Source organism: Hyperoodon ampullatus, assembly GCF_949752795.1.
Source record: "Hyperoodon ampullatus genome assembly, chromosome: 12".
In the NCBI taxonomy this organism is placed as follows: Eukaryota; Metazoa; Chordata; class Mammalia; order Artiodactyla; family Ziphiidae; genus Hyperoodon; species Hyperoodon ampullatus.
Genome location: NC_136925.1, coordinates 46,823,458 through 46,849,109, shown reverse-complemented (window position 1 = coordinate 46,849,109; position 25,652 = coordinate 46,823,458). Strand labels below are relative to the sequence as shown.

The 25,652-nt window shown below is 38.5% G+C and overlaps 1 protein-coding gene across 2 annotated transcripts in view; it reads left to right on the top strand.

Moving 5' to 3' along the window:
• Positions 1–19,528: 19,528 nt before the first annotated feature.
• Positions 19,529–25,652, top strand: part of ROS1 (ROS proto-oncogene 1, receptor tyrosine kinase) — a gene marked incomplete at both ends in the record, with an annotated part of 120,095 nt that continues 113,971 nt past the window's right edge. For both annotated transcript variants that reach the window (XM_079716592.1, XM_079716591.1), the window contains one exon: positions 19,529–19,651. In XM_079716592.1, coding sequence (XP_079572718.1) covers positions 19,529–19,651 — 123 coding nt within the window. The remainder of the gene's footprint in view (positions 19,652–25,652) is intronic.

Here is a 25,652-nt window from a genome sequence, read left to right as displayed (position 1 = left end):
CTGATTTGATATGGGGTCATTTTAGAATTCTAAAACATAAATTATTGAACTTCTATTTGTTCTTATTTGATTTATTTTATTTACTTTAAATTAATGAATATATTTATCTGCTTAACAAAGGAAACTAATTTTTACTTGACATTCTAGTGCATGGCTTAGTTGACTATAGGTTTTCTAACAATGCTAACCTTATTTGAGTGGGTATAGAGAAGACAGGTGATGATGGGAGGGATATTTGGACCATAGTGTGATACCCTAGTCTCCATTCCACACTGTTCAGAAAAATTCACAATTCAATTTTTATCATTTCTTTCAGTACTCAGTAACTCATATGTTATACTCAAAGCTATCAAATGCCTCTATAATGTTGGTTTTGGCCAAACTTTTTGCAGAGAACAGATTTTTAAAAAATGTATCTTCACTGCCCTAATGATTATAAAAATAATAGATGTATAAAAAAATCCAGACAAATAGAAATAAAGCAGAAAGAGCCTTGAAATGGGGCATGGTTAGGGAAGGATAAGAGTCAGGGATATCTGTAATAAAAAATAATGTGGCCACTATAAAAAAAAGCAAACAGAAAATAAGTTTTGGTGAGGATGTGGAGAAATTGGAACTCTTTTGCACTGTTATTAAGAATGTAAAATGGTGCAGCTGCTGTGAAAAGAAGTATGGAGTTTCTTAAAAAAAAACAAAAACAAAACTAGAATTACCATATGTTCCAGCTATCCCACTTCTGGGTATGTATCCAAAAGAATTGAAAGTAGGATCTTGAAGAATATGTGCACATCCATGTTCATTATAGCATTATTCACAATAGCCAAGAGATGGAAGCAACACAAATGTCCATCCACAGGTAAGTAAATAAAACGTGACATGATAGAGGTGGTAATGCTACAGTGGAAATCATATTGCAAGATATAAATGTATCAATCAAATCAATACATTGTATACCTTAAACTCACCACAATGTTATATGTCAATTATATCTCCATTAAAAAAGGGAAAAGTGGTATATATTGTACATATAATAAAATAATGTTTAGTTCTTAAAAAGAAGGAAATTCTATCATATGCCACAGAATGTATGAAACTTGAGGACATTATGCTTGGTGAAGTAAGACAGTCACAAAAGGACAAATACTGCATGATTTCACCTAAATGAGGTATCTAAAGTAGTCAAACTCTGAGAAGCAGAGAGTAGAGTGCTTGTTGCCAGGGGTTAGTGGGGAAGGGGAAAAGGAGAGTCATTGTTTTATGGAGTTAAGAGTTTTGCAAGACGAAAATTTTCTACAGATCTGTTGCACAACAATGTGCATATAGTTAGCACTTAGAAATGGTTAAGATGGTAAATTTTATGTTATGTGCTTTTTTTTCACCACAATAAAAAAATAGAACCCAGATGTCTTAAAACAAACAAACCCCAGTGATTATATTTTGATCGAGGGCAAGTGTTCTGTCTTAGTAGTTCCGGGGCTGGGACTACAGTTCTCCAGCTTTCTAACTTGTGAGATCAGATCTGTGTCACTCTGCCACGTTGTCTCTTGGGCTAGGGATACAGATGTTTCCCAGAGAAGCTCCGTCATCCCTGTGAGGAGCCCCAGGACAGCAGAGTGCTGCAGGGGAATCAGCCCCGGGTTCAGACTACTCTCTGCACTGGGTAGGTCACTGAATCTCCCAGCCTCGAATTCCTTGTCTACACCTGTGAATAAATATCTATTTTGCTCTGTAGTGAGGATTAACCGTGCCGAGCCTTGTTAGCAAAGCATTGTAGCTATTTTGACTGCCACCTTCAAGCCTTTCTAGTTTGATTTTCAGGGCCTCTCTGTCAGCAACCCAGATTCTCAGTACTCCGAACCGGCAATGCCGGGGCAAGCTCCTGGGTACAAACCTTAATGAGCTCAGAAGGGTGGCATTGTGTTCCAAAGCAATGCAATTCTGGAATGCAATGCCAGAGCAACCAACAACAGGCAAGTTATCTGAATGGACCTTTGAAATCTGTTATAAAGATAAGCAACCATCCCTAAAAGAAATGTCAGAGACACAGCTTTCAAAATCATCATTCATATCAGAAGAGTGCTTGTATTGCCTATTCTATCAAACAGGAAGTTATTATGTAAACTTCAGGATCTATTGAGAAACTGTAAGTGGGACGTGCCTGGCGTTCTGTGGAAGACAGTAAATGGCATTAACTAATTAGTGACCAATTCCCCCCACATATTAGGCAATATGATTTAGAGAATGTATTATTTAACCCAGACAATATATCCAGTTTTTGAGGAAAGCAGCTTTCATAGCCCTAGATATATATTTTATGCCTCAAAGATCCTCTGCCACAAGTAGATTGCAGTCCTGGAGGGCTCTCATTAATATTATTATTTTTTCTTCTTTCTTTTATTGGAGTAAAATTGCTTTACAATGTTGTGTTAGTTTCTGCTGTACAGTGAAGTGAATCAGCTATATGTATACATATATCCCTTCCCTCTTGGACCTCCCTCCTACCCCAACCCCCATCCCCCATGTAGGTCGTCACAGAGCACTGAGCTGAGCTCCCTGTGCTATACAGCAGGTTCCCACTAGCTATCTGTTTTACACGTGGTAGTGTATTTATGTCAAACCTAATCTCCCAATTCGTCCCACCCTTCCTTGCCCCTGCTGTGTCCACATGTCCGTTCTCTACGTCTACGTTAATATTAATTCTCTACGTCTCTTGTTAATATTAAAAACAACATTAAAATAAAAAATGTCGTTGTTTAATCAATCTAATTATAGTTATTCAGTGGTTATTTTTACAAGAGTTGTAGAAGTGGGCATTTAGAATCTCAAAACAGAAGTTCACAGACAGAGCAGGATAAGAATTGAAACATATGATACCTTCTCTCTTAGAGAATTAGATAGAATTAGAGAGAATTAGATAGTCACTGTTCACCTATTCAAATTTCAGCAATGCCATGATAAATATCTGAGTCCACATGGGCAAATAAAAGACAAACAAGTAAGATTAGGACTGAAGACTCCTAGAAGAAAACAAAGTCCAGCATGAAGAGCCCTTAGAGATCAGATTGCTTTTTATTCCATGGACATTGTGACCTGACATTTAAAAAAAGAGAGAGAGAGAATATATGTCACTAGATTCATATTTAGCCTGTTTTTTTTTCCTCCTTTGCTAATTATTTTTACTCAGCTGTTGAGTCTATAGTGCTGCTTTATTAACAGGAGGTGAACATTGGCATGGTGCATCACTTAGAAACTATAACAGGGAATTGCTCAGTAATTTCAGTGTTGTCTTTTTGTCATGCAAAAGAAAGTAGCCCATACTTCCCTTTACCCCTACTTTAATGATGTGAACAAACAGTTTCCAAATTCCAAGTCTGTTGTTGTTTGTAGTAAAAAGTATACATTTTCTTCTAGATTCCTTCTTTAATGAAAATAAGGAAATATAAATAATTTGTAAATATCATGTCTGCAACTTTGGATTTATGTTAATGGAGCCAATGCAAATTGAAGGTTATTGTCTTGGTGCCCATTTCCCAGATAGATAATTGTTAAGAATGTTCAAGAAGGGGTTTTGGCATTCAGTGAAAGGTCAGACTAGAATTACGTTTTCTTAGTTTAAGAATTTTAACACACTCGTGTCCAGATTTGGTGTTAAGCATGTAAAAGTAATTTATTTCTAAGACTCAAGTATTGAAGCTAGTGAATGATTAACTTAAAAAATAAAGAAGATTCAAGATTATCCTTATAATAACCCTGTCACTCACCTGAATTTTAAAATTCTTTCTTAAGTTGAGGAAAAGGAGTGAAGTTACAATCCATGAAATGTCATGGGCATGTACAGTGTCTGAAAATGTGTTTTGTGTTTTTTGGTGGAAAACATTGAATTTTGTGGTTTCTAAGTCCCCTAATATTCTACGATTTTGCCAAAAGCAAAAGCAAAAAAAAAAAAAAAAAAAAAAAGCCTTAAAAAAGGCATGCATTGATAGCCTTTGAACTGTTTGATTAAATTTGTATTTCTTGTCAGGGCTCCAGGGAGGTTTGGAAACATCAATCGTTAACCATTCGTGTCTGTTTACCGGTATAAAACAAAGCCATTGATCTCACAAGGAGCTGATGGGCGTTAGCATTTCCCCATAAAGATAACGATTAGGTTTTATTAACATAGCTTTTACTTAAATTCTATTTGGGTTTATGGGGTGTCACACTGCCACCCTGTGGACATGAGTCTTTTCAGCTTTTAGGGAGGTCTTTTAATTACTAACGAGTACTCTGCCTAAAAATATGCAGGGCTGTCAACTGTAATAAACATACCACTCTGGCAGGAGATTTTGATTATGGAGGAGGCTATGCGTGTGTGAGGGCCAGGGATATATGGGAAATCTCTGTACCTTCCTCTTAATTTTACTATGAACCTAAAACTGCTCCAAAAAATACAGTCTTAAAAAAAAAAAATCACATGAGGAAAAAAAAAAAAAAAATGCAGGGCAGGGACTTCCCTGGCGGTCCAGTGGTTAAGACTTCGCTTTCCAATGCAGGCGGTGCGGGTTTGATCCCAGGTCAGGGAGCTAAGATCCCACATGCCTTGTGACCAAAAAACCAAAACATAAAACAGAAGCAATGTTGTTAACAAATTCAATAAAGACTTTAAAAATGGTCCACATCAAAAAAATCTTTAAAAAAATGCAGGGCAAATAGCATCTATTTATCAATCTGTGTACCTAATAGATAGATATGTAATAACTTTAAAATTAGTATATGTGAAATTGTGAAATTTGGGGGCATTGTTCACCAGCAGGAATTAAAAGAATAATTGTTTTCTGCTCAAATGAAACTATGTAAAATGATAGTTACTACATAAGCCAGTTTTTAAAAATATAACTATACCATCACCAGAAACCACAAAACTCATCCCAGGAAAGTGGGCTTCTCTTCTGAGACAAGTTCCAGTCGAGGTTGGCCAACTGTCCTGGTTTGCCTGGAGCTAAAAGTTTTCCTAGGATACAGGAATTTCCATGTTAAAACTGGGGAAGTTCTAGGCAAACCAGGAAAAATTGATCCCCTTAAGTATGATTCACATATTGCTGTCTTGCCCAGGGATTTTAGCCTTGTTTCTAGTAATTTGTCACAGACCTAGGGGAGCTCACTGTAATCTCTATAGAGTAAAAGGAGAGTATAATGAACTAAAAGTAAATGGAGCCAATGTCATGAGCAGCATAATTCATAATAGCCCAAAAGTGGAAGCAATCCCAGTTTGTCATCTGTTGAGCAGATAAATGAAATGTGGTGTATTCATACAATGGATATTATTCAGCAATAAAAAGGAATGAAGTATTGATACAGGGCACAACATGGATAACCCTTGAAGACACTATGCTAAGTAAAAGAAGCCAGGCACAAAAGGCCACATGTATGATTCCTTTTACATGAAATGTCCAGAATAGGCAAATCCATAGAGACAGAAAGTAGATTAGTGGTTGCCAGGGGCTGGAGGGAGGTGGAATGAAGATTGTTAGTGGGCAATGGGTTTCTTTTTTGGATGATGAAATGTTCTTAGATTAGATAGTGGTAATGATTGCACAACTCTGTAAATATACTAAAAGCCATTGAATAGCACACTTTAAATGGGTGAATTGTGTGGCATGTGAATCATATTTCAATAAAGCTCTTTACAAAAGAAAATAGCTCCTTGGCGTCATGCTTCCACTATAGCAGACTGTCAGCAAACAGGATGATGAATCATATAGAAATATATGAAAAATTAATGTATGTGTAAAAGTTTCCATGATTAACCCCTTTCAGGTCTATAAGCTATGGAATCAATTAACTTCTAAATACTTGAGAGAGTAAGGAAGCCATCAATTTCAGATGCAATTTTGCCTATATAGAGATTTGGAGATTTAGTGTCAAATACATCTATCTGGGTTTTACTCCTGGCTCAAACACCTAACTGCTCAAGCCTCAGTTTCCTCACCTGTAAAATGGGTTTGATACCATGTTCACTGAGTTGAGTTGCTGTAAGGACTGAAGGCGTGTAGGTCTTGAGTGATCTGGTTGGCCTTCTGAGGCAGGATTGTCGTGGCTGTTCATGCACATCCTACTTTTCCTGTTGTTGTCACCCCAGGTACTGATTAAGTGCTGGGTTGGGTGAATTGCCATTCTGGGTGAAGGAGGGAAAGCCTTAGCCTCTTAGGCCCCATAGGGCTTTTGTCCTTTGGGAGGTGGCTGTGGTCTGAATATGTTGATGAGCTCCTCAGAGCTGCCATTCATCAGAAAGTCAAGTCAGCAGATTGTGACTGGGAGAGCTTTTCATTCCACGCTCTATGAGAGAGTCAGGGCTCCAGGGTGCGTTGGACCTCAAGCAGCTCTGGAGGCTGGATGATGGACAGGGTGTGATAGTCTCAAGAATCTACTTCCCGAAGGACCTGTTCCTATCTTCTTAGACCATTTGTTCTTCCTTCATCTTGCTTTCCTTCTGGCCAGTCACTAGGCATTATTTTATTTTATGATTCATACTACTATCTTTTGCCTTATGTATAAAATGTAATAGTTTCTCTAGTGCTCCAAAGCTTGGGCAATTATAAAAGATTTTAAGTTTTACTAACAAGGTGTTTCAGTTGACTATTTTTCTCAGTATGATTAAATCACCTCTACTTTTCCTGGCTTTTCTAGACTTGGGCTTCACAAGGTAGGCGGCCAGTGCCTGTCAGGCACCGGCGCTCAGGGCGCTGGCACACAGGATGTGCCTGCTGAATGCTTACGTGAGGTGAGCAAACCAGCTAATTTATAACAATGAGTGGGGCTGGGGGAGAGAATTCTATGCAGTATTTGTCATATCCCTGTATAGTCCCTTTCCCCACTCTCCCGAATGGTTTCTTCCCTCAATATTCCCCTCATCCAAAGTCTCTTAGGTGGAGAATCTATGAGAGGAATAAAATTGAATGGCCTTAACTCAGGTGCCGTAGACTTGGCATCACTATAAATTTTGGTTGTGCTTGAATCAGAGGAGTTCTATGGAGTTATAAACATTAGGGGAGTTTGGGTGAGGCATTCCTGGAGAGCAGCTCCTGGCTGAGAGAACTGGTCTTGGTTATAAACAGTTAAATCCAACTCGGGGAAGGAGAGTGAAGAAAGGTGTCTGATGCTTCCGGTGGGGTGGGAGGGTGACAGTGCCAAATCTAGATCCCATCCTGGTTCCTCCTTCCGTCGGTCGGCAAGAAATCATGCAGAACTCACCTGCAAGGCCTCAAGGGGTGACCTTTTGAGCTAAATCCCAGAGAAGAATGAAGAAAGCTCAGGTGAACAGAGAACTGACCTAAGATTAAAGCAGCAGAGGGAAACTACTGATGTTGTATTTCAAACAGGAAACATTTTTTAGAATTTATTATTGTATTTAATTTTGAAAAAAATTTCCATGAAAACCAATTAAATTTTTCAAAATTAGCATAACTTAAGAGATTCTTTTAATAACAATTAACACTAATATCTGATCCCCCCCCACACACATACACACACAGAGGGAGAGATCCTAAAACCACAGTGAAGGGCTTTTTAATGTATTTGCTTAATAAGTATTTGTTGAACAGGTATTAGGTTGAAGCATGTGAAATTGATGTTCAGATATCAGCCATTTCACATGCTTGAACCTATTGGCTAAAGTAGTTGTTCAAGGAATCAGCTGTGAAAACTCTCCTACTCGCAAGGGATTGATAATCTAGTGTGGAATACAGCCTTTATACAAATAACTAAAGAGTAATTAATCAGCAAATAATTACAAGTGTGCCAACTATGAGCAGAAAGAGGGACCCAGGGGACCCTGGAATGAGGGAACCAAAGCTAGTCTTGGAGGGGGTGGGTCATTGGGAAAGTGGTGTGAGGGATGGGTAGGATGAGTCAGATGGAGAAAGGGGTGGGCCTTCCAGGCAGTGGAGACTGATGAGGGAAGGCCCATTGGTGAAGGAAAGAACCCGAAGGGGTTCTGGCCAGTTGGAGGTGATGTAGGAGGAGATCAGAGGAAGAGAAGCTGAGCAGGTAGGCTGAGGAGAGCCTTGTAAACCACATCTGTTTTAGGGATTTTAGATGTTGAACTGTTAAAGGGTAAACCGAGGCACATTAACAATTTTAAGTTTATTTGAGCAAATATAGGTTCTAATTGGGCAGTGCCAAATCAGAATCCATTTGGAGCGAAGTGTTTAGGAGTGCTCGTCGACAGGAGCTAGGGGAAAGACTTGACACAGAGAAGGCGAGAGAGAAGCAAAGCAAGGAAATTATTTGATTAAGCAGTTGCCTCATTTGGGAAAAGCCTAGCTGGCTGTTCGTGATGGATTGTCCTCAGGTTTTGATTTCTCAACCTCGAGGCATTTACAGGCTTAGGTTTTGGTTTGCTTACCTAGACCACCACAGCATTAGAGCCAACTCAGTCTAATGCGTTCCTTGTTTAATTAGTTTAACAGTCCAAAGGGAAATGGGAAGGTGACAAAGTGTTTTAGGCAGGGGAGCAGCTGATTTTTACACCTTGTGTTGGTATAGAATTAGTCTCAGAGACTGTCTAGTTGACATTTCCAAGTCTGAACAGAATGAAGCATCCAAAGTCTGAATTGGTGTCCAGCAACCCAAGTCTTAGGAGTGCCAAATCTGTGCACCTGTCCCTCTAGACAGTGTCCACTTGTGATGAGGGCAGTGCTTGTCCTGGGGAGCAGCGAGGCAGCTATCTCGCCACAGCCCTCACAGCTGGGTCGCTTGAGATTCATTTACAGGCTTTCTTGTTCCTCTGGGAAACTGTGACTATTCAGTTTCCAGAGGAACAGATGGAAGTAAAGATTCAGAAAGGAGGTAACATAGGAAGACATCACAGTTATCTTTTACACTTGAAATAAATGGCTTGGGGTGGATCAGCAGCTGGGGAGTCCCTTCAAAACAATGGAGCCAGGGTTTTGAAGGGACTATTTCAGTGAAAATTCAAGGTTGGTAAAAAAGCAACTGAAAAAGTACAATAATGACTACAGTAGCTGATCTGCTTACAATATTGGAACACACAGCCATGTTGGCTGTAGATAGTGCACCATATACGGTAAGACTGTTTAATATCTGGAACAAACCTTATGAGTAAATAACAGCCCTGTGCTCCTGAAGCTTAATTAGGACCCATCCTTCCCATGTGATTGGGATAAGCTACCGGAAAAAAAACGGGAGTTCTTATTTTGAATTTTTGATGTTAAACCTTTTTTTTTTTTTTTTTGCGGAACGCGGGCCTCTCACTGTTGTGACCTCTCCCGTTGCGGAGCACAGGCTCGGGACGCGCAGGCTCAGCGGCCATGGCTCACGGGCCCAGCCGCTCCGCGGCATGTGGGATCTTCACGGACCAGGGCACGAACCCGCGTCCCTGAATCGGCAGGCGGACTCGCAACCACTGCGCCACCAGGGAAGCCCCCTTTTCTTATTTGATACCGATATTCATCACCCATAAACATTTTTGTATCACCTGCAAGGTGCTGGGCTTCATCGTTATCTGTTATCATTTTATATTCTTTTTGTTTTTATTGTTATGTATCACTTTAGAAGCTCTTGACTAGGAATCAGAGTATCAAGTTGAAAATGTCTTAAACAACACAAACATGATCTCATTTAAAGAAGTCTGGAAGTAGGTGGGCCCAGTGTTAATTCAAGTTTTCATTGATTTTTATATTAAAACATGTTATGGAGTAAAATGCTAAATTTGTATAAATTTTAAAACCGAAACTAGAGATACAAAGAAAATTTGAGCTCATGAGCAGCTCAAAACTCAAACCCAAGTCCAGAGCTGAACATCATCCCCACTTAACTCATTAATTCTCCTTTGCTGTCAGAGTTCTCCCACGGAGAAGATTCAAAAGCACAGGACACTGTGATCTTGTGAACATAGTGGTGTTCATGATTAGAATAGACCAGTGAAGTCTAGCTATTTCACACATGTCAAAGGGATTTAGTTGGATCAACTTTTCACAATTCTAGAGACCAGGGAACAGCCTGATTAGTCAAACTGATTGACCTAATGACATGTTAAGTTCATGAGGACATTTTGAGTTCCCAATAAACCAAAGCTTAGTCTACTGTCCAAACCCTATTCAGTCTTAGTTCTTTGTCTTGGTAACTCCTTTGAAAAATAGGTAGTATATTTCATATATTCTGAGAAATATCTAGTATAATGTAAGTATTATATAAGGGCTGTTACTATTACAAACGATAATAATACACTTAAAGTGTTGCCGTTCCCGCCAAGAACTTTATTCAAATCGAAAAACTGAGAAATGGTTAGTTATTGCAACAGTTGGAATGCAATATCTTATAGTTCAGGTATTGTTTCTCTCCTGTTATTATTATTATTATTTTAAATTTGGGGGCAGGAGTGGGGAGTGGGAACTACTCGAAACTTTAAACTGATAGTGCTAAATAAAATACATTTCCTCTTTAAACGGAGCAGGACCATTCTAATTAGATGTTGCAGTTCAGAGAGATGAAAAGAATGCTGATGACCCACTGAAAACATTACCTGGCTAAAGGCAGTTTAACGTTAAGGTTGATTTTAAGATTAAAATTAAGGTTATGGAGTTTAAGGTCAGATAAATACGGATTTCAGTCCCAATTCTGCTACTTCCTATCTGTGTGAACCCAAGAAACTTTGTTAACCTTCTCAGGCCTCAGTTTTCTCAACTGTAAAGTGGATATGCTAATAATTATTTTATTGAGTCTTAGACTGGAAGGAGATAATACACATAAACCATTTCTCAGTGTGCAGTACACAGACGTTGCTCATTCAGTGTGAGTTAATCACAACAGCTCTATTTGTATGTTGATACAAAACTCATGGTAGAAGAAAACCACCAGAACCATTCTGAATCATGTGTGTATTTCAAAACAGGGAAATTAAACTTGGACACATAAATATAAACATTCAAATAACATACCTTCAAAACTCCAGTCCTTTTTTCTTAATGATTACCTTTTAAATGGGAACCCTGATTGAGACCCCCAAAGCAATTTACCTCACTCTTGCCAGAGAGATAATGGGCACTCACACTTTCTTGATGATATGGCAGCTTGACACTGATCTCCACTCTCTAGGGTGTTGGTTGGCTATTAATGTCTGGATGCCTGTGGTTTGAACCAACTTCCTTCTCCAAGCCCAGTCTTTGAAATAAAAAAGAAAATATATTATTTTAAATTACATTGTTAAATATATTTTTAGTGATACTAAATTACATTATTTAATATATTTAATAATATTTAATTATATTATAATCAATAATACATTATATTATTACTTATATTTAAAATATTTAATTAAATTTTAAAATATCTTTAAAATATTTAAAGGTATAAATATTTTAATAATATTTAAATAAATATCAATTATTTTAAATACAAAATTATATTATTATAAACCCCCATCTTAGAGGGGCTTTGTAACAATTTTGTGTCATAAAATTTCTAGCGAAGGATTCAATTGGAACCTTTGTCTGACGTATATGTTGCAATATTTGCAAATGCAGATCGGGTGATTTGATAAAGAAATAGAGAAACTTGCTAAGCCTGAAGTCATGGTTTCCTAGTTCTTCATCCTCTCTGAGTTTAAACAGTGTGTCTGTCATCACAATAGAAATAAGAGCTATTGAAAGAAAGCACTTTGCTCTCAGCCGTGATCTTTACTTGTAGGTGGCCCAAGTGCTCTTGTTGAAAGTATGTGAAAGAGATTGAGAAATCTTTTTACTAAATACAAATAGCTAAAGAAAACAACGTTTGTGCAAATGTTTTTAATTTGTGAGCAGGCAACCTTGTTATATTAGCGAAGACTAGTTCACTGTTCCAATTAAAATCACAATTTTATATATCTTTTTTTTTTTTTTTTTGCGGTACACGGGCCTCTCAACGTTGTGGCCTCTCCCGCTGCGGAGCACAGGCTCCGGACGCGCAGGCTCAGCGGCCATGGCTCACGGGCCCAGCCGCTCTGCAGCACGTGGGATCTTCCCAGACCGGGGCACAAACCCATGTCCCCTGCATCGGCAGGCGGACTCTCAACCACTGCGCCACCAGGGAAGCCCAATTTTATATATCTTTAAATAATAAACAAAATTATATAGAGTTTACTCAATGCTATAATATCTAATATAGCAACCTGCAAACTTAGCCCTCTATCCCCGCAAATCTGTCATTTTTCCTCTTTAGAACTTATTAGCATATAATAACTTAGCATGCGTTTTTTTTTTGAATTTTATTTTATTGTTTTATTCAGCAGGTTCTTATTAGTTATCTATTTTATACATATTAATATATCTATGTCAATCCCAATCTCCCAGTTCATCCCACCACCACCCCCCTGCCCCCTCTTTCCCCCCTTGGTGTCCATACATTTGTTCTCTACATCAGTGTCTCTATTTCTGCCTTGCAAACCGGTTCATCTGTACCATTTTTCTAGTTTCCACATATATGCGTTAATATACGATATTTGTTTTTCTTTTTCTGACTTATTTCACTCTGTATGACAATCTCTAGGCCTATCCACGTCTCTGCAAATGACCCAATTTCGTTCCTTTTTATGGCTGAGTAATATTCCATTGTATGTATGTACCACATCTTCTTTATCTGTTAGCAGGCATTTTACTTGTTTATGTCTTGTGTGTCTTCCTCTGGTCCCTACCCAAATGATGACTGGGATTTTTATCTGTTTGCTTCAGTGTTGTCTTCATAGTTCTTCGCATGGTCTTTGGCACATAGTTGGCAGTCAATAACTGTTGAAGATTAATTCAGCAAATCATTAGGACTAATTTAACCTCAACTGGAACAACGTGGATACCTAAGTGACAAAATTCTTAAACGTGAAGAAATTGACCAAGAATGTACCAGGCGGCAGGTACTAAAACTTTGTGATTAAATCTATTATTATCTCTGTTTACTGATGAGAAAATTGAGGCAGACAGAACTGAAGTAACTCCCAAGCTCATAAGTGGAGCCAGGATTAGACACAGGCTAATATGGGAGTCTGTGTTCTAACTACTGTACTATTTCCAGGAGACAGAAAAGGTGAAGGCTCTGATGTCAGAGACATGTTGCAGGAGGGGGTGGGTAAGAGAAATAAAGTGCTTTGAAATCTAATACCATGTCTACCACCTAATAAACGATCTCTCCATACATGTTAAGGGTGAAGAACTGTTTTCTGATGTACCAAAGGCTCTCTTTACCACTGCAACAATTTTTTTTTTAAATTTATTTTTGGCTGTGTTGGGTCTTCGTTGTCGCACGCGGGCTCTCTCTAGTTGTGGCGAGCGGGGGTTACTCTTCGTTGCGGTGCGTGGGCTTCTCATTGCAGTGGCTTCTCTTGTTGCGGAGCACGGGGTCTAGGTGCGCGGGCTTCAATAGTTGTGGCACACGAGCTCAGTAGTTGTGGCACACGAGCTAAGTAGTTGTGGCTTGCAGGCTCAGTAGTTGTGACTCAGGGGCTCTACAGCTCAGGCTCAGTAGTTGTGATGTACGGGCTTAGTTGCTCCGCAGCATGTGGGATCTTCCTGGACCAGGGCTCGAACCCGAGTCCCCTGCATTGGCAGGTGGATTCTCAACCACTGCACCACCAGGGAAGAAGTCCACCACTGCAATAACCTTTGAAGCAAAGAAAAGTCTAGAAGATTCCCTGTTTTCTCTTTCCTAGGTGAACTTTGGTGTATTCTTGTCAAGACATTTTTAAGTCTGAAGTCCGTATTCAAAGACAATTGGTTTTGTGCTCAGACTAAGTCATAAATGGTAAACAATAATAAATGATGTAATTGAAAGAAGAGGTAAGGGGGCTGGGCACACCCATTAAAAGAATGACACAGCCATTGAGGACACAACAAAAACTGGTTAGAATCTACTAGGCCTAAGATGGCAGAAGATTCAACTTCCAGTAGACCTTGAGCCTCATTATATGCTCATTGTAATTCATTAGCACGCTAAATGACACACCCACAGGCACCATGACAGTTCCAAGGCTGATCATAAAAGGCCAAAAATTGGGTGGTCCAATAAAGATGTTAAAAAAAAAAAAAAAGTGGGTGGTGCTCCAATTCCTGGAAATCCCTGCCCCTTCTCCAAGATATTTAGTTAGAATATTTCTCCCACTTGACAGCCTATGAAGTTACTCAGCCCATAAAAACTAACCACCCTTGCACCCCGGGGCCGCTCTCACCTCTGAGACAGACTGTGTCCTGCCTACGGAATGTGTATCTCTCTAAATAAACTTTGCTTTCACTTTACTATGGCTCACTCTTGACTTCTTTCCTGCGCAGAGCCAGGGACCCTCACTTGGTGGCCCATTCCAGGAACTCGCCAGAGACCTGGGACATGACCATCCTCCATGCCCCATTCTCCTGCAACATAATTAGTTGTTAGTAAGGCTTCCTATTCTGCCCCCCCTCCTTTTTTAAATTGGTTTCTCAATATCTGTAATAATGCCAATGTTGGAGTTTTTCCCACGTCACTCACAGCTTAATAATTACAATTATAATCACACATTTCTTAAAGTCCTTTATTACAAGATAAAAGTCTCCGGCTTGGTTCTCAGGGGTCAAAGTCACTGCCTCCCTCACCTGCTCCCATTGCCCATTGAGGTTTCCTGCCTCAACGAGATGCATCTGTGCTTTCCTGTCCTCTGCCCACCGTCTGTCCTTCGGCAGTTGCTTTCTTGGCTCTGTCCATATATTTCATGCCTGGAGTAGGGTTTGAAACAGCAGCAATTCTGGCCCAAGATGGGCTGCTGGTGGTGTGTATGGCAGTCTGCAAGGTCACTGGTGGTACCATGTGATACTGTGGGGTTCCTGGGCCCCAGCTCCTCAGGGGTTGGAGAAGCTTCATTAAGAACAAAAGTTGGGGCCACTCTTGAGGGAGAGGAATGTGAAAACCCTGTTATAGATTCTGGGTCCTCTGATCTGGAGGCTGGGAGAAGAGGGCCTGATTTTGTATTTGAAAACCTCTCAACTTTATTACAAAAACAGTTTTCACTTGAGGGCTAGCTTTAGGTAAAATGGTTAAGTGGTCATCCAGTATCTAGTTTCAATCTCTGGAAGTATCTTCCATGAAAACACAATACCTTTTAGTCTCAATTAGATTGAAAAGGCTCAAATAGTGCAAATACTTGGGAGAGTTGACAAATAAAAAGCAATGCTTTTGTCAGGGGTGGTTGGAAGGAGTGCTCAGTGGAACACAGGTATTTGCCTTGGAGGCCACTGGCTCTAACTAGAGAAATTTCAGCCAGCAGCCCATTCATGGGAACCAGGTATCAAGAAAAAGATTATTTGTGAAGATACAAATTCGGAGTTGCTACTAGAAGTTTATGGAAACCCAGACTCTGGCAGAAACTCAATAAATGGAAGTGAATCACAAAGTTAAAGTGAGAAATCCAGCAAAACTGACTTGGTGCCTACTTCATCTATGAATGAGGGTGTCTTAAATTCTGGCCTATGATAGGATTGAGAGCCCAACCTGGGGGTACTGGTGAGTCAGTTCACCTGTGAAAAGCTGGGGGTCATGGGTGCAGGGGGTCAGGGGAGCAGATAGGGAAGATGCTGTGAAATGCACGTGAAGAAACCTCTAAAGACTGTGATGAAAGTAACGCACTCTTATTATAATGAATGTCTTGCAGACAAGAAACAGAAAGTTTTCTTCCTCCCTCCCTCCCTCCCTCCCTCTCTCTCTCCCCACCACTCAGAGAAAAATACTTTGGTACATTTGCATCCATTTTCTTTTTTTCATTTTATTTTACAAAGTTGAGACCAGTCTTGTTGCAGGAAGGCGGACGCCTTCCAGGGCCCGAGAGTGGGCTCTTGTCTAACACTCGGAAATGAATTGTCTGAGGAGACACACATGTTGACAAAGTAAGAGGCTTTATTGGGAAGGGGAGCCCAGGTGGTGATCAGCAGGGTAAGGGAACCCAGGAGAACTGCTCTGCCACGTGGCTCGCAGTCTCGGCTTTTATGGTAATTGGGTTAGTTTCTGGGTTTTCTCTGGCCAATCACTCTGACTCAGGGTCCTTCATGGTGGCGTGCACATCGCTCAGCCAAGATGGAATCCAGTAAGGAGGATTCTGGGAGGTTGGTAGGACATATGGACTGGTATCTCCTCTATCCTTTTGACCTTTCCCAAATTCTTCCGGTTGGTAGTGGCTTGTTAGTTCCACATTCCTTACCAGGATTTCCTATTGTAAGATAATTCATGCAAATGGTTACTTCAGGGTCTGGCCTGTAGTAGTGGTTCCCCTGATAACATGGTCCTTCTCAAGCCTAATAGTGTAAAAGGTCCTCCTTTGGGGCTCCTTTTGATGATTGTAAAATTTTATTTCCCTGGTTTATGTGGTGCTGATAGAGGGCAACTGAGTTTGAGGATATACATTGTATATGTTCCATAAATATAATTTCAAAACTCTGATGTATTTGATCACATCAAATCTATTCTGTTGCTAACCATCTGTATAGCTTATTCTAATGAAGCAGGATTAGAATAAAGGAATGTTTTAACAATTTCTCCTTTCACAGTGCCACCTCACTGATTCAATGTATGAACAAGGCAATTGTTTCAGAATGTGATCTCTTAATTACAAATTGATCCCATGGGAAAGTCGATTTATTCTAAGGTATTTTATAGGAGTTTAAGTCTTATTTGTTAGGATAAAAATTTTAATGCATGCACTAAAATTTTGTTCAAAGACATTTTGGAGGAACTTGTTTGATGTGAACTCTTGCCATGTATTTAGAGTATCCTATTTTAACTTGAGATGAATTTGGAGGTTGTAAGTCTTATACTTTTAAAATTTCATGCAGAATATTTAAAAAATTATTGTTTAAAAATTTATTTTTTGAAACTGTAATATGTACACATGGTACAAAACTCAAGATATTACAAATAAATATTAACCCCTTGTCAGTTACATGATTTGCAAATATTTTCTCATTCTGTAGGTTGCTTTTTCATTTTGTTGATGGGTTCCTTAGCTATGCAGAAACTTTTTGGTTTGATGTAGTTCGCCTTGTTTGTTTTTGCTTTTGTTGCTTTGTTTTTGGTGTCAAATCCTCCATTTACATTTGATTCAAATATCACTTCCAGTTTTACCACTTTTTGTTCCTCTGCTGCATTTTTATCTTTGTTGGCCAATTCTCTTTTTTCAATTATCCATTTTTTTAAACATCATTTTGTAAAATGTCATGTGGATTTACCACAGGAAGACAAGGAGGCAACACGACAACATGCTTTGCTGTCTGTGTAAGAACTGAATAACAGATGTGCAGTGAGTGGCCAATCACTGACAGACTTTGAAAGAAGTGACATAATTGGTATCTGATCTTAATGTGCATCTGTTATATACATCTGATTTGTGGACTGCAGAGATAGCAGAGAAGTTTGTATTTAATGCACAATAGTTACAGTTAACATATTGGGCTAACTGAAGTTTGAACTGTATTATTATTTAACTAAACTGTGGTAACTTAAATTTCTGCATTTCAGAACCATCCCAACAGTGATTGCCTATACGGTGGCAGATTTTATTTTCCGAAGGTGGTGCAATGATCTCTTCCTCTTATATGCTCTTCTAGGACTTTGCTATTCCCACATCAAAAGGTAGGGTCTAATTCCCCTCTTCTTGAATCTAGGCAGTTTTGTGCCTCTCTGGTAATTAGTAAAATGGAGCACAAGTAGCTGCATGATTTCTAAAGCTGAATCATGGAAGTCAATACAGCTTAACACTGGCACACTTTTACCAAAGCTCTAAGCCACCATGTAAGCCATCCAATTGCCTGGAGACTATTATGTTGTGAAGGAGTCCAAATAAGTCTTTTTGGAGAAATCACCTGGAGAAGATGTGTGAATTGGTTGATCCAGTATTATACTATTGAACTTTTAGGTTGTTTCAAGTCTTTTGCTAATATGATTAATTCTACAACAAATATCTTTGAACATACTCCATTTTTCACAAGTGCAAATCTATGTACCAGTTAGATTCCCCAAACCAGAATAAGGACAAGTCTTGATATTGTAAGGATACTTCTTTTTCACATCCCACCAAAGAGTTAGATCAAGTGAGAGTAAAGAATGTATTTAGGTTTTCAAGGAAGTACTTAGTGGTCCACTTTGTTAGTGAAGTAAAAGTTACAGATATTATTTGTGCTAATAAGACAAAGGCACTGGTGGCACAGTGAAGAAGATAAATTTTGTTGGGATGAGAAAATCCCTTAGGCAAGGTAGTTTATTCTGTGATTTAAAAATGCTTTTGTAGAAAGATGGCCATATCCTTTGACTAAGAAGTTGGAGAGTTGCATATTCTTTAATCTACATTCTTTAAAATGCAGAAAATGAACAAAGAGCAGGCAGACAGTGGGGAATTTTTTCAAGAGAACAGGTTTTAGGGGTCAGTTCTGGAGTCAGTGCCATTCTTCTTTATGTTGTTCACCGATTTGGTTAGCATTTACTAAAAGATGTTCAGCTCAAAACAAACCCTCATGTGGATCTTGCTCACAATGAGAACTTCATGCCATTAAGAAAAGCTTAAGTTACATTAGTATAATTTATTTAAGAAGACAAGGAAGTTGATTTGGTACTTCAGATTGTCATAAGAAAGAACACCAACACGAAAATATCTAGCCTTAAAGAGTTAACCCTCAGCAATCTAAAAAGTAGCTATCCAGAATGACTCACTTCTGTACATTGCAAATTTCAAATTCTTTGTTTCAGGCTTAAACTTTATCTTGATGCTGGGTTGACTGAAATTTGTACAATATTTCCTTTTCAGGGCTGTTACACTGGGACATATCTTAGGTTTCTGTGGTGGCTGGTTTCAGTTCTGTCTCAATAGACCTGATAAGGCTGTGTTTTAGTTAATATGTAGTGAAGTTCTGAAAGCGCTCTAACAAACTTCCTTGTCGTTAGCTAACCCTCAAGAGTATTTGTCTATTAATTGCAGCTTTGTTTGCTTTTTCATTTTGAAATATATATTTGGTTTCGAAGGGTTCTGTTTTCTCTCTCTGCTGCATCATTTGATTTGGGCGCTTTGTTTTTTTTTGATAATTCATTATTAGAATAGTATTACTGTTTGCTAAAGCATAGAGGGTCAAAACCCAATTTCCTGCGTAGCTGAACAAACCTCAAAGAAGTGAAGTGGTGGAGGATCCACCGAATCTGATCCCGTCTCAGACTGCACGTGTCACATGCTTGCTGAAATGCAATTTGCGGTCTCTACTTTGTTTACTTTCCATGTGAAGCGCTCTCCTAAGACCTAACCTTTACGCAGTGGGTGACTTTCTTTATGGGAGTAAAAGGAAGCTACGTTATGAAATAGCTATTACGGGAATGATACAAGCTATCTAGGATTCAAAGGTCTAAACACTATTTTAAAAGGCAAAGATATTCCAACACATCAAAACAAACGCAAAAAATCCACCGGCCACTCTTCCAACTGAAGTGATGAAACCCAAAGAATTCAGATAGCTAAATGGAGAAAATGAGAAGAAAGTTCATCTAAGAATCCGCCATTGGTGAAGTGATGAAGAACATTTACTGGCTTGTTCTGAAACTTGTCAATTTTATGACTCTTGGCTGCATATGGATTTCTGTGGTACAGTGTACAATTTTAAACAGCTGCCTAAAGTCATGTGTAACTAACCTGGTAAGTTTTCCTGGTCTAATATTTGTCTTTGTAGAAACTAGAACATGTAGAATTCAGCTTGTTACAAATGCTTGAATTATTTTATCTTTATGAGAAGTTTTCTCATGAGAAGTTGGTAGCAAGGCAAGAAAGATTCTTTTTTCCAAAATAAGTTAGGAACATTAGTCATTACAGAAGGTAGGGCAGAGCTACTTTATTTCTTTAAGTTATCTGTTCATAGATCTTTTTTTTTTTTTTGCAGGGGGGGCATGGGTTTCGGGTAAATGAGGCTTAAATAAAATCAATTTTGCACACCTTAAAAAATATCAGTTAAACTCATTTATTACAAAATCATTTATATTTGTCTTGAAGCATGAAATAGGTTCAGCCACAGGGCAATGCCTTCTAATTGCAGGCAGCAGTACTATTTATATTGTGGATGGATGACTGTATCGGGAGGTGGATGATGAGGGAAGCAGATGTAGGTGCCACAGAGAACATTTTATCTTACTATTAGTTATTATATATTTATATATTATTTTATGTATTATATATTTATATATAATAATTATTATTAAAAGACAGAATTGTTTGTAAATTCCTTTCTATCTGTGCATTAGTAATTCTTTTGGTGAGTTTTGTGGGACATTTATGATTTCCTTCTCATTTCTGGGTGTCATTCCTCCTATATACAGTGTTTCATGTCTTTTCAGTTATTTTGACTTAGTTGTGCTTAAAACAGTCACTGAATCAACTTTAAAAACCAAATACATTCTAGCCAGGGAAAGATACACTCTTCTTATCTAAAGACAAAGGAAATAGCATGATAGCTTACATGTGACAATACTTATAGTCATACTTTTAAAAATAATAAAAGTACTAAATACAATATTCACTATTACGCTGAGGTATTGGAGATAGAAGTCTATGGTAGAATAAAAAAGAAACATTTGTGTTACACTCTTGGCTTAATTTAAACTATAGTTTAAAACACTACTTAGGCTTACTATGGTTAATAGCACTTTTTTTTTTAAGTTTGGTATTTTATATAAATCTTTGCTGAAGACTTCACTGCTACGAATGTAGAATTGTGTGCTTTAGGTTTTTACAGTTGTAATCTAAATTTAAACATGGGAAAATGGGACTATTAAATGTTTTCTTTATTAAAAAATTTAAAAAATTTCTCTGATTATAACAGAACATATTAATTGTAAAATATTTATAAGATAGAGAAGAGCTAGAGAAGAATAAAAGAAAAAATCCTATAATTCCACCACTATTAACCTATGATTGTATTTTCTTTCAGTGTTTTCCCTCAAATATGTATATAATTTTTCACACAGTTGTGTACCCAGCTTTTTCACTGAGCATTACATGGTGGGTTTTCTCCTATACCCTGAAGTTTTTATGGAAACAGGATCCTTAATATATTTAGAATATTCCATCGTATGAATGTACCACTGTAATTTGTTTATTAATTTCCCTACTATCAAAACTGATGTTGGTTGTTTCTCTTATTCTATTTGTTTTATTTTTTAGCTAAGCTTAGTTCTGTCTTATTTTGTGTGTGGGCTCCTTGATTTCAGGGCTTGGCAGGAGGAGTAGACAGTCTGTCCTTTGCCGAGTTGCCTTCCGCTCACCACCTACAGAGAAAGGCACAGCTGATGCGGCGGTGGCAGAAGACCCAGTCTGCCAATCTGACAGTAATCATGTCCTCCATCTGGGCCCCCCACACGGGGCTGGGGGGACAAAACCTCGGTGCAAGAACAGTGAACGGAGCCATGGGTCAGAGGAAAGATATAGAAAAGTGTTCGAGTTTATTTCACTGTTTGAATTTTTTTCTGTGCTATCCTTTTTAGCCTGGATTTTCGCTATGAAGGTCATCTTCGATTTCACTGAGTGGTCCTTTTTTTTTTTTTTTAATTAAAATTTTTTTTGCTTTATCATGCTGGGTATACAACATACTTCCTATAACTGCTAATTCATGTATTTCAACATTTCTAGAAAATTATTAGTCATTATTTCTCATAAGGTTGTCTCTACTATATCCTTTTCTTGCCTTCTGAGACTCTAATTGGATGTATATTATATTATTCTCACTGGGTGGTTCTTGATATTGAGGCATCTTTGTCTTTTAAAAAGAAACAGGGCTTCCCTGGTGGCGCAGTGGTTGAGAGTCCGCCTGCCGATGCAGGGGACACGGGTTCGTGCCCCGGTCCGGGAAGATCCCACATGCCGCGGAGCGGCTGGGCCCGTGAGCCATGGCCGCTGAGCCTGCGCGTCCGGAGCCTGTGCTCCGCAACGGGAGAGGCCACAACAGTGAGAGGCCCGCGTACTGCAAAAAAAAAAAAAAAAAAAAGAAAAAAAAAGAAACAAAAGAGTCTTGTACAAAGGAATGTTAGAATTGCTGTCCCAAAATGCACAAATCAGCGTTCTATGCTTGAGCATGGGTTTTACATTAATGGAGGAATCTGTATGTATTAGTTGAGTGTATTAACTGACCTGATATTTTAAAATTACATATGCCATGTGCTGCAGAGAACAAAAAATAATGTTCTTCAGAACACTAGTATTGTGAGATCCTTTATAAAAAAGAAACAAAAGAGATTCATGGTCAAATAATTTATGGAAAGGCTTTTTGCTATACCCTCTTTTTGTAGACCCACAGGACACAACCGCATATTAATGGCTTTGTTTAATCACAATTTTCTGATCTTCTTTGGCAACAAAACTCTTTTTTTGAGTAACAAATCTGAACAGCTGAGGGACTAGTGTTCAGAAGTGCTCTTTTACAAGTATCAACTCAATTCAAAAACAGACTATTAGAAACTATAGGATTCAGAAGGTTGTCCTGTTTAAAAAAATGTACTAACATCAATACCTTTCCTGTATATCAATATGTAACTGTATAACAAGAAAATGGAACAAAACCATAATCCAAAAATTCCATAAAATATCCAGAAATTAGCACAATTTGTACTGGTATAGGAATAGGCAAGCCAGCAAAACAGAATACACTCCAGAAACAATACCATGTACATAAGGGAGTGTGGAATATGATAAAGATGATCCTTCAAACCAAAGTGGGGCCATCCATTTAGAATGAAAAATAACTCCTTCCTTCAGCAGGCGAAAGAATAAGTAAACTGCGGCAATCCAGGAAATGGAATATTATTCTAAGCTAAAAAGAAACGAGCTATCAAGCCATGAAAGACATGGAGGAAACTTAAATGCGTATTACTAAGTGAAAGAAGCCAATCTGAAAAGGCTGCATACTGTATGATTCCAACTGTATGACATTCTGGAAAAGGCAAAACTATGGAGATACTGGAAAGATCAGGGGTTGAGAGGGATGGCGTTGGGCCAGGGGGAGATGAACAGGTAGAACACAGAGGATTGTTAGAGCAGTGAAAATACTCTGTATGGTATTGATATCATAATGAGGGATATATCTCATTATACTTTTGTCCAAACACCAAGAGTGAAGGTAAGGTAAAATGTGGACTTCGGGTGATTATGGTTATGCAAATGTAGGTTCGTCCTTACTAAAAAATGTACTAGTCTGGTGAGTGGTGTTGATAATGGGGGAAGCTATGCATGTGTGGGGAAAGGGAGTTTATGGGAAATCTCTGTACCTTAATAATCTCAATTCTGCTGTAAACCTAAAGCTGCTTAAAAAAAAAAAGTTTAAAAAAAGGATTAAAAAAATCCAACTCCTACATCACTACCAGATTCAAATAAATTCCAGGAGGCATTTAAAAAAAGATATGATTTAAATACAAACAGACAAATAGCAAAACCAAAACAAGACCTCATCCTATAAAAATATTAGAATAAATTAGGGATGAATATTTCTATAATCTTGGAATGGGAATGCCTTAAGAAGCCTGCTTCAAAAATCCAGGATCACTAAAAGAAATTATTAATAAATTCAAGTGCTAGAAACTATATGACAATAAACGGGAGACAATAAAAACAAAGCCAAAGAATGGAAAAAAGTATGATAAACACAATTTTACCAACTCATATATATATATATATAGGAGTATTTAAATTAAGTTTAGAACGTGAAGACTTTAAAAAAGAAGAACTATGAATGGTTAAAAAACATGTGAAAAATGTTCAACCTCACAGCAACCATAGAATTGCACAGAAAGAATGAATTATCAATTTTCTTCTATCAGATTGGCAGAGATAAAAAATTTTACAGTTGGCCAAGTTTGGATAAGCTGGGACTCTCATGTGCTGTTGGCTAGGATGTAAGTTGATAGATTTCTAGAAAACAGTGGGTTAATAAATGTCAAAATTAAAAGAGAAAATATACTTTTAACACTGAACATCAAGAAATTTATCTGAAGAGATTATTGCATAACTAACGATATGTCTGCAAAAGGCTGTTTATAGCAAATTTGCACATAATATTAATATTAGATTCCTAAGCACCTGGCACTGTACTATAATAATGAATATATGATTTAATTGAGTCCTCACAGAACTTTATGTTTATTAATATTATCCTACTTATGTTTCAGATGAGAATACTAAGTTTAAACAGCATAGGTAACTTTCAAAATATCACATCAGGAGCAAATATCATATGTGGGATTAAAATACAGATCATTCTGCTCTGTTTCATTATTAGGGTAGGAAGTAAAGAATGAAATTAGTTCCGGCTGAGGCGGGCAAGATAGAAAAGCTTATGCCAAGAAGTAGGTGTTGGGTTGAGTTTTTAAGATCCGGGACTGGGATTGTGTCTTTCAAGCAGGTAATTGGAGCAGGTGGAACTAAGTTAAACGACGAGGATCCTAAGTCCAACGTGAGGAATTTGGTGCAGACTACAGGCAGCATCTGTGCTTTGGTTAAGAGCACAGGCTCTGGAGGCTCTGGAGCACAGGTACGGAGGCTCCGTGCCGTATTCAAATCCTAACTCTTGGACAATTTACAAAACTTCCCTGGGTATCAGCTGCACAATGGAATTAGCAACAGTACCTGTTGAATAGGGTTGTTGGGACATTAAATAAGACAGTGTAAAACACCAAGAAGAGTGGCTGGAATGTGGGAATCACTCACTAATGTTAGCTGTGGTAACGAGGGGGAAGGGGATGGAGAGGGAGTGGAGATCAGGAAAGAGGGTTGACAAATCTGCTTCATCAGAACCCCCTAGACTCAACTCAGGAAGCTACCTTGCCCAAGACCATTTATGGGCATGCCATTCAACCTGTTAAATTTAATTTTGAGAGCTGCCAACAGAAAGACTTAATACTGTTACAATGTGACTTTATGGTCATCAAGAAACATCTGTTGCTTTATTGTTTAAAAACTACCCAGCATCTACCTTTTTGGTTTTATGAGCTAACCCTGATTTTTTTGAAGGGGTAGGAAAAAATTCAATTGCAAATTCACCATCTTACACTTGGTTGTGTATGGTTGTGTTTCAGTCACACAAAGGGGAATCAAAGGCTTCATTTTGAACAAAATTATGAAAACAAAGAACTGTGAATATGTGCTTGCACAATTAATCTAAAAGATACAGGTTTTTTTTTTTTTTTTTTTTGCGGTACGCGGGCCTCTCACTGTTGTGGCCTCTGCTATTGCAGAGCACAGGCTCCGGACGTGCAGGCTCAGAGGCCACGGCTCACGGGCCCAGCCGCTCCGTGGCATGTGGGATCTTCCCGGACCAGGGCACGAACCCGAGTCCCCTGCATCGGCAGGTGAACTCTCAACCACTGTGCCACCAGGGAAGCCCTAGAGGAATCTCTATTTACACATCAAATGAGAGGAAAAAAGTCAACATTTGTCCTTTGGTTCCTGTGTCTGATTACTTCTCAAGTAAACCCCCATAACGCTAGGTCACTGGATGATGTTTCCAAGAGGCATGACTTCTGGACCATTCCTGAGTAGTAGGCCATGTTGAATTCATGGATTTATTCCTTCAGCTTATAGTTATTTAACACTCATTATCCCTCTGGCACCGTTCTAGATGCTGGAGAGAGTGGAGAGCAAAATGGATGGTGCTTACGTG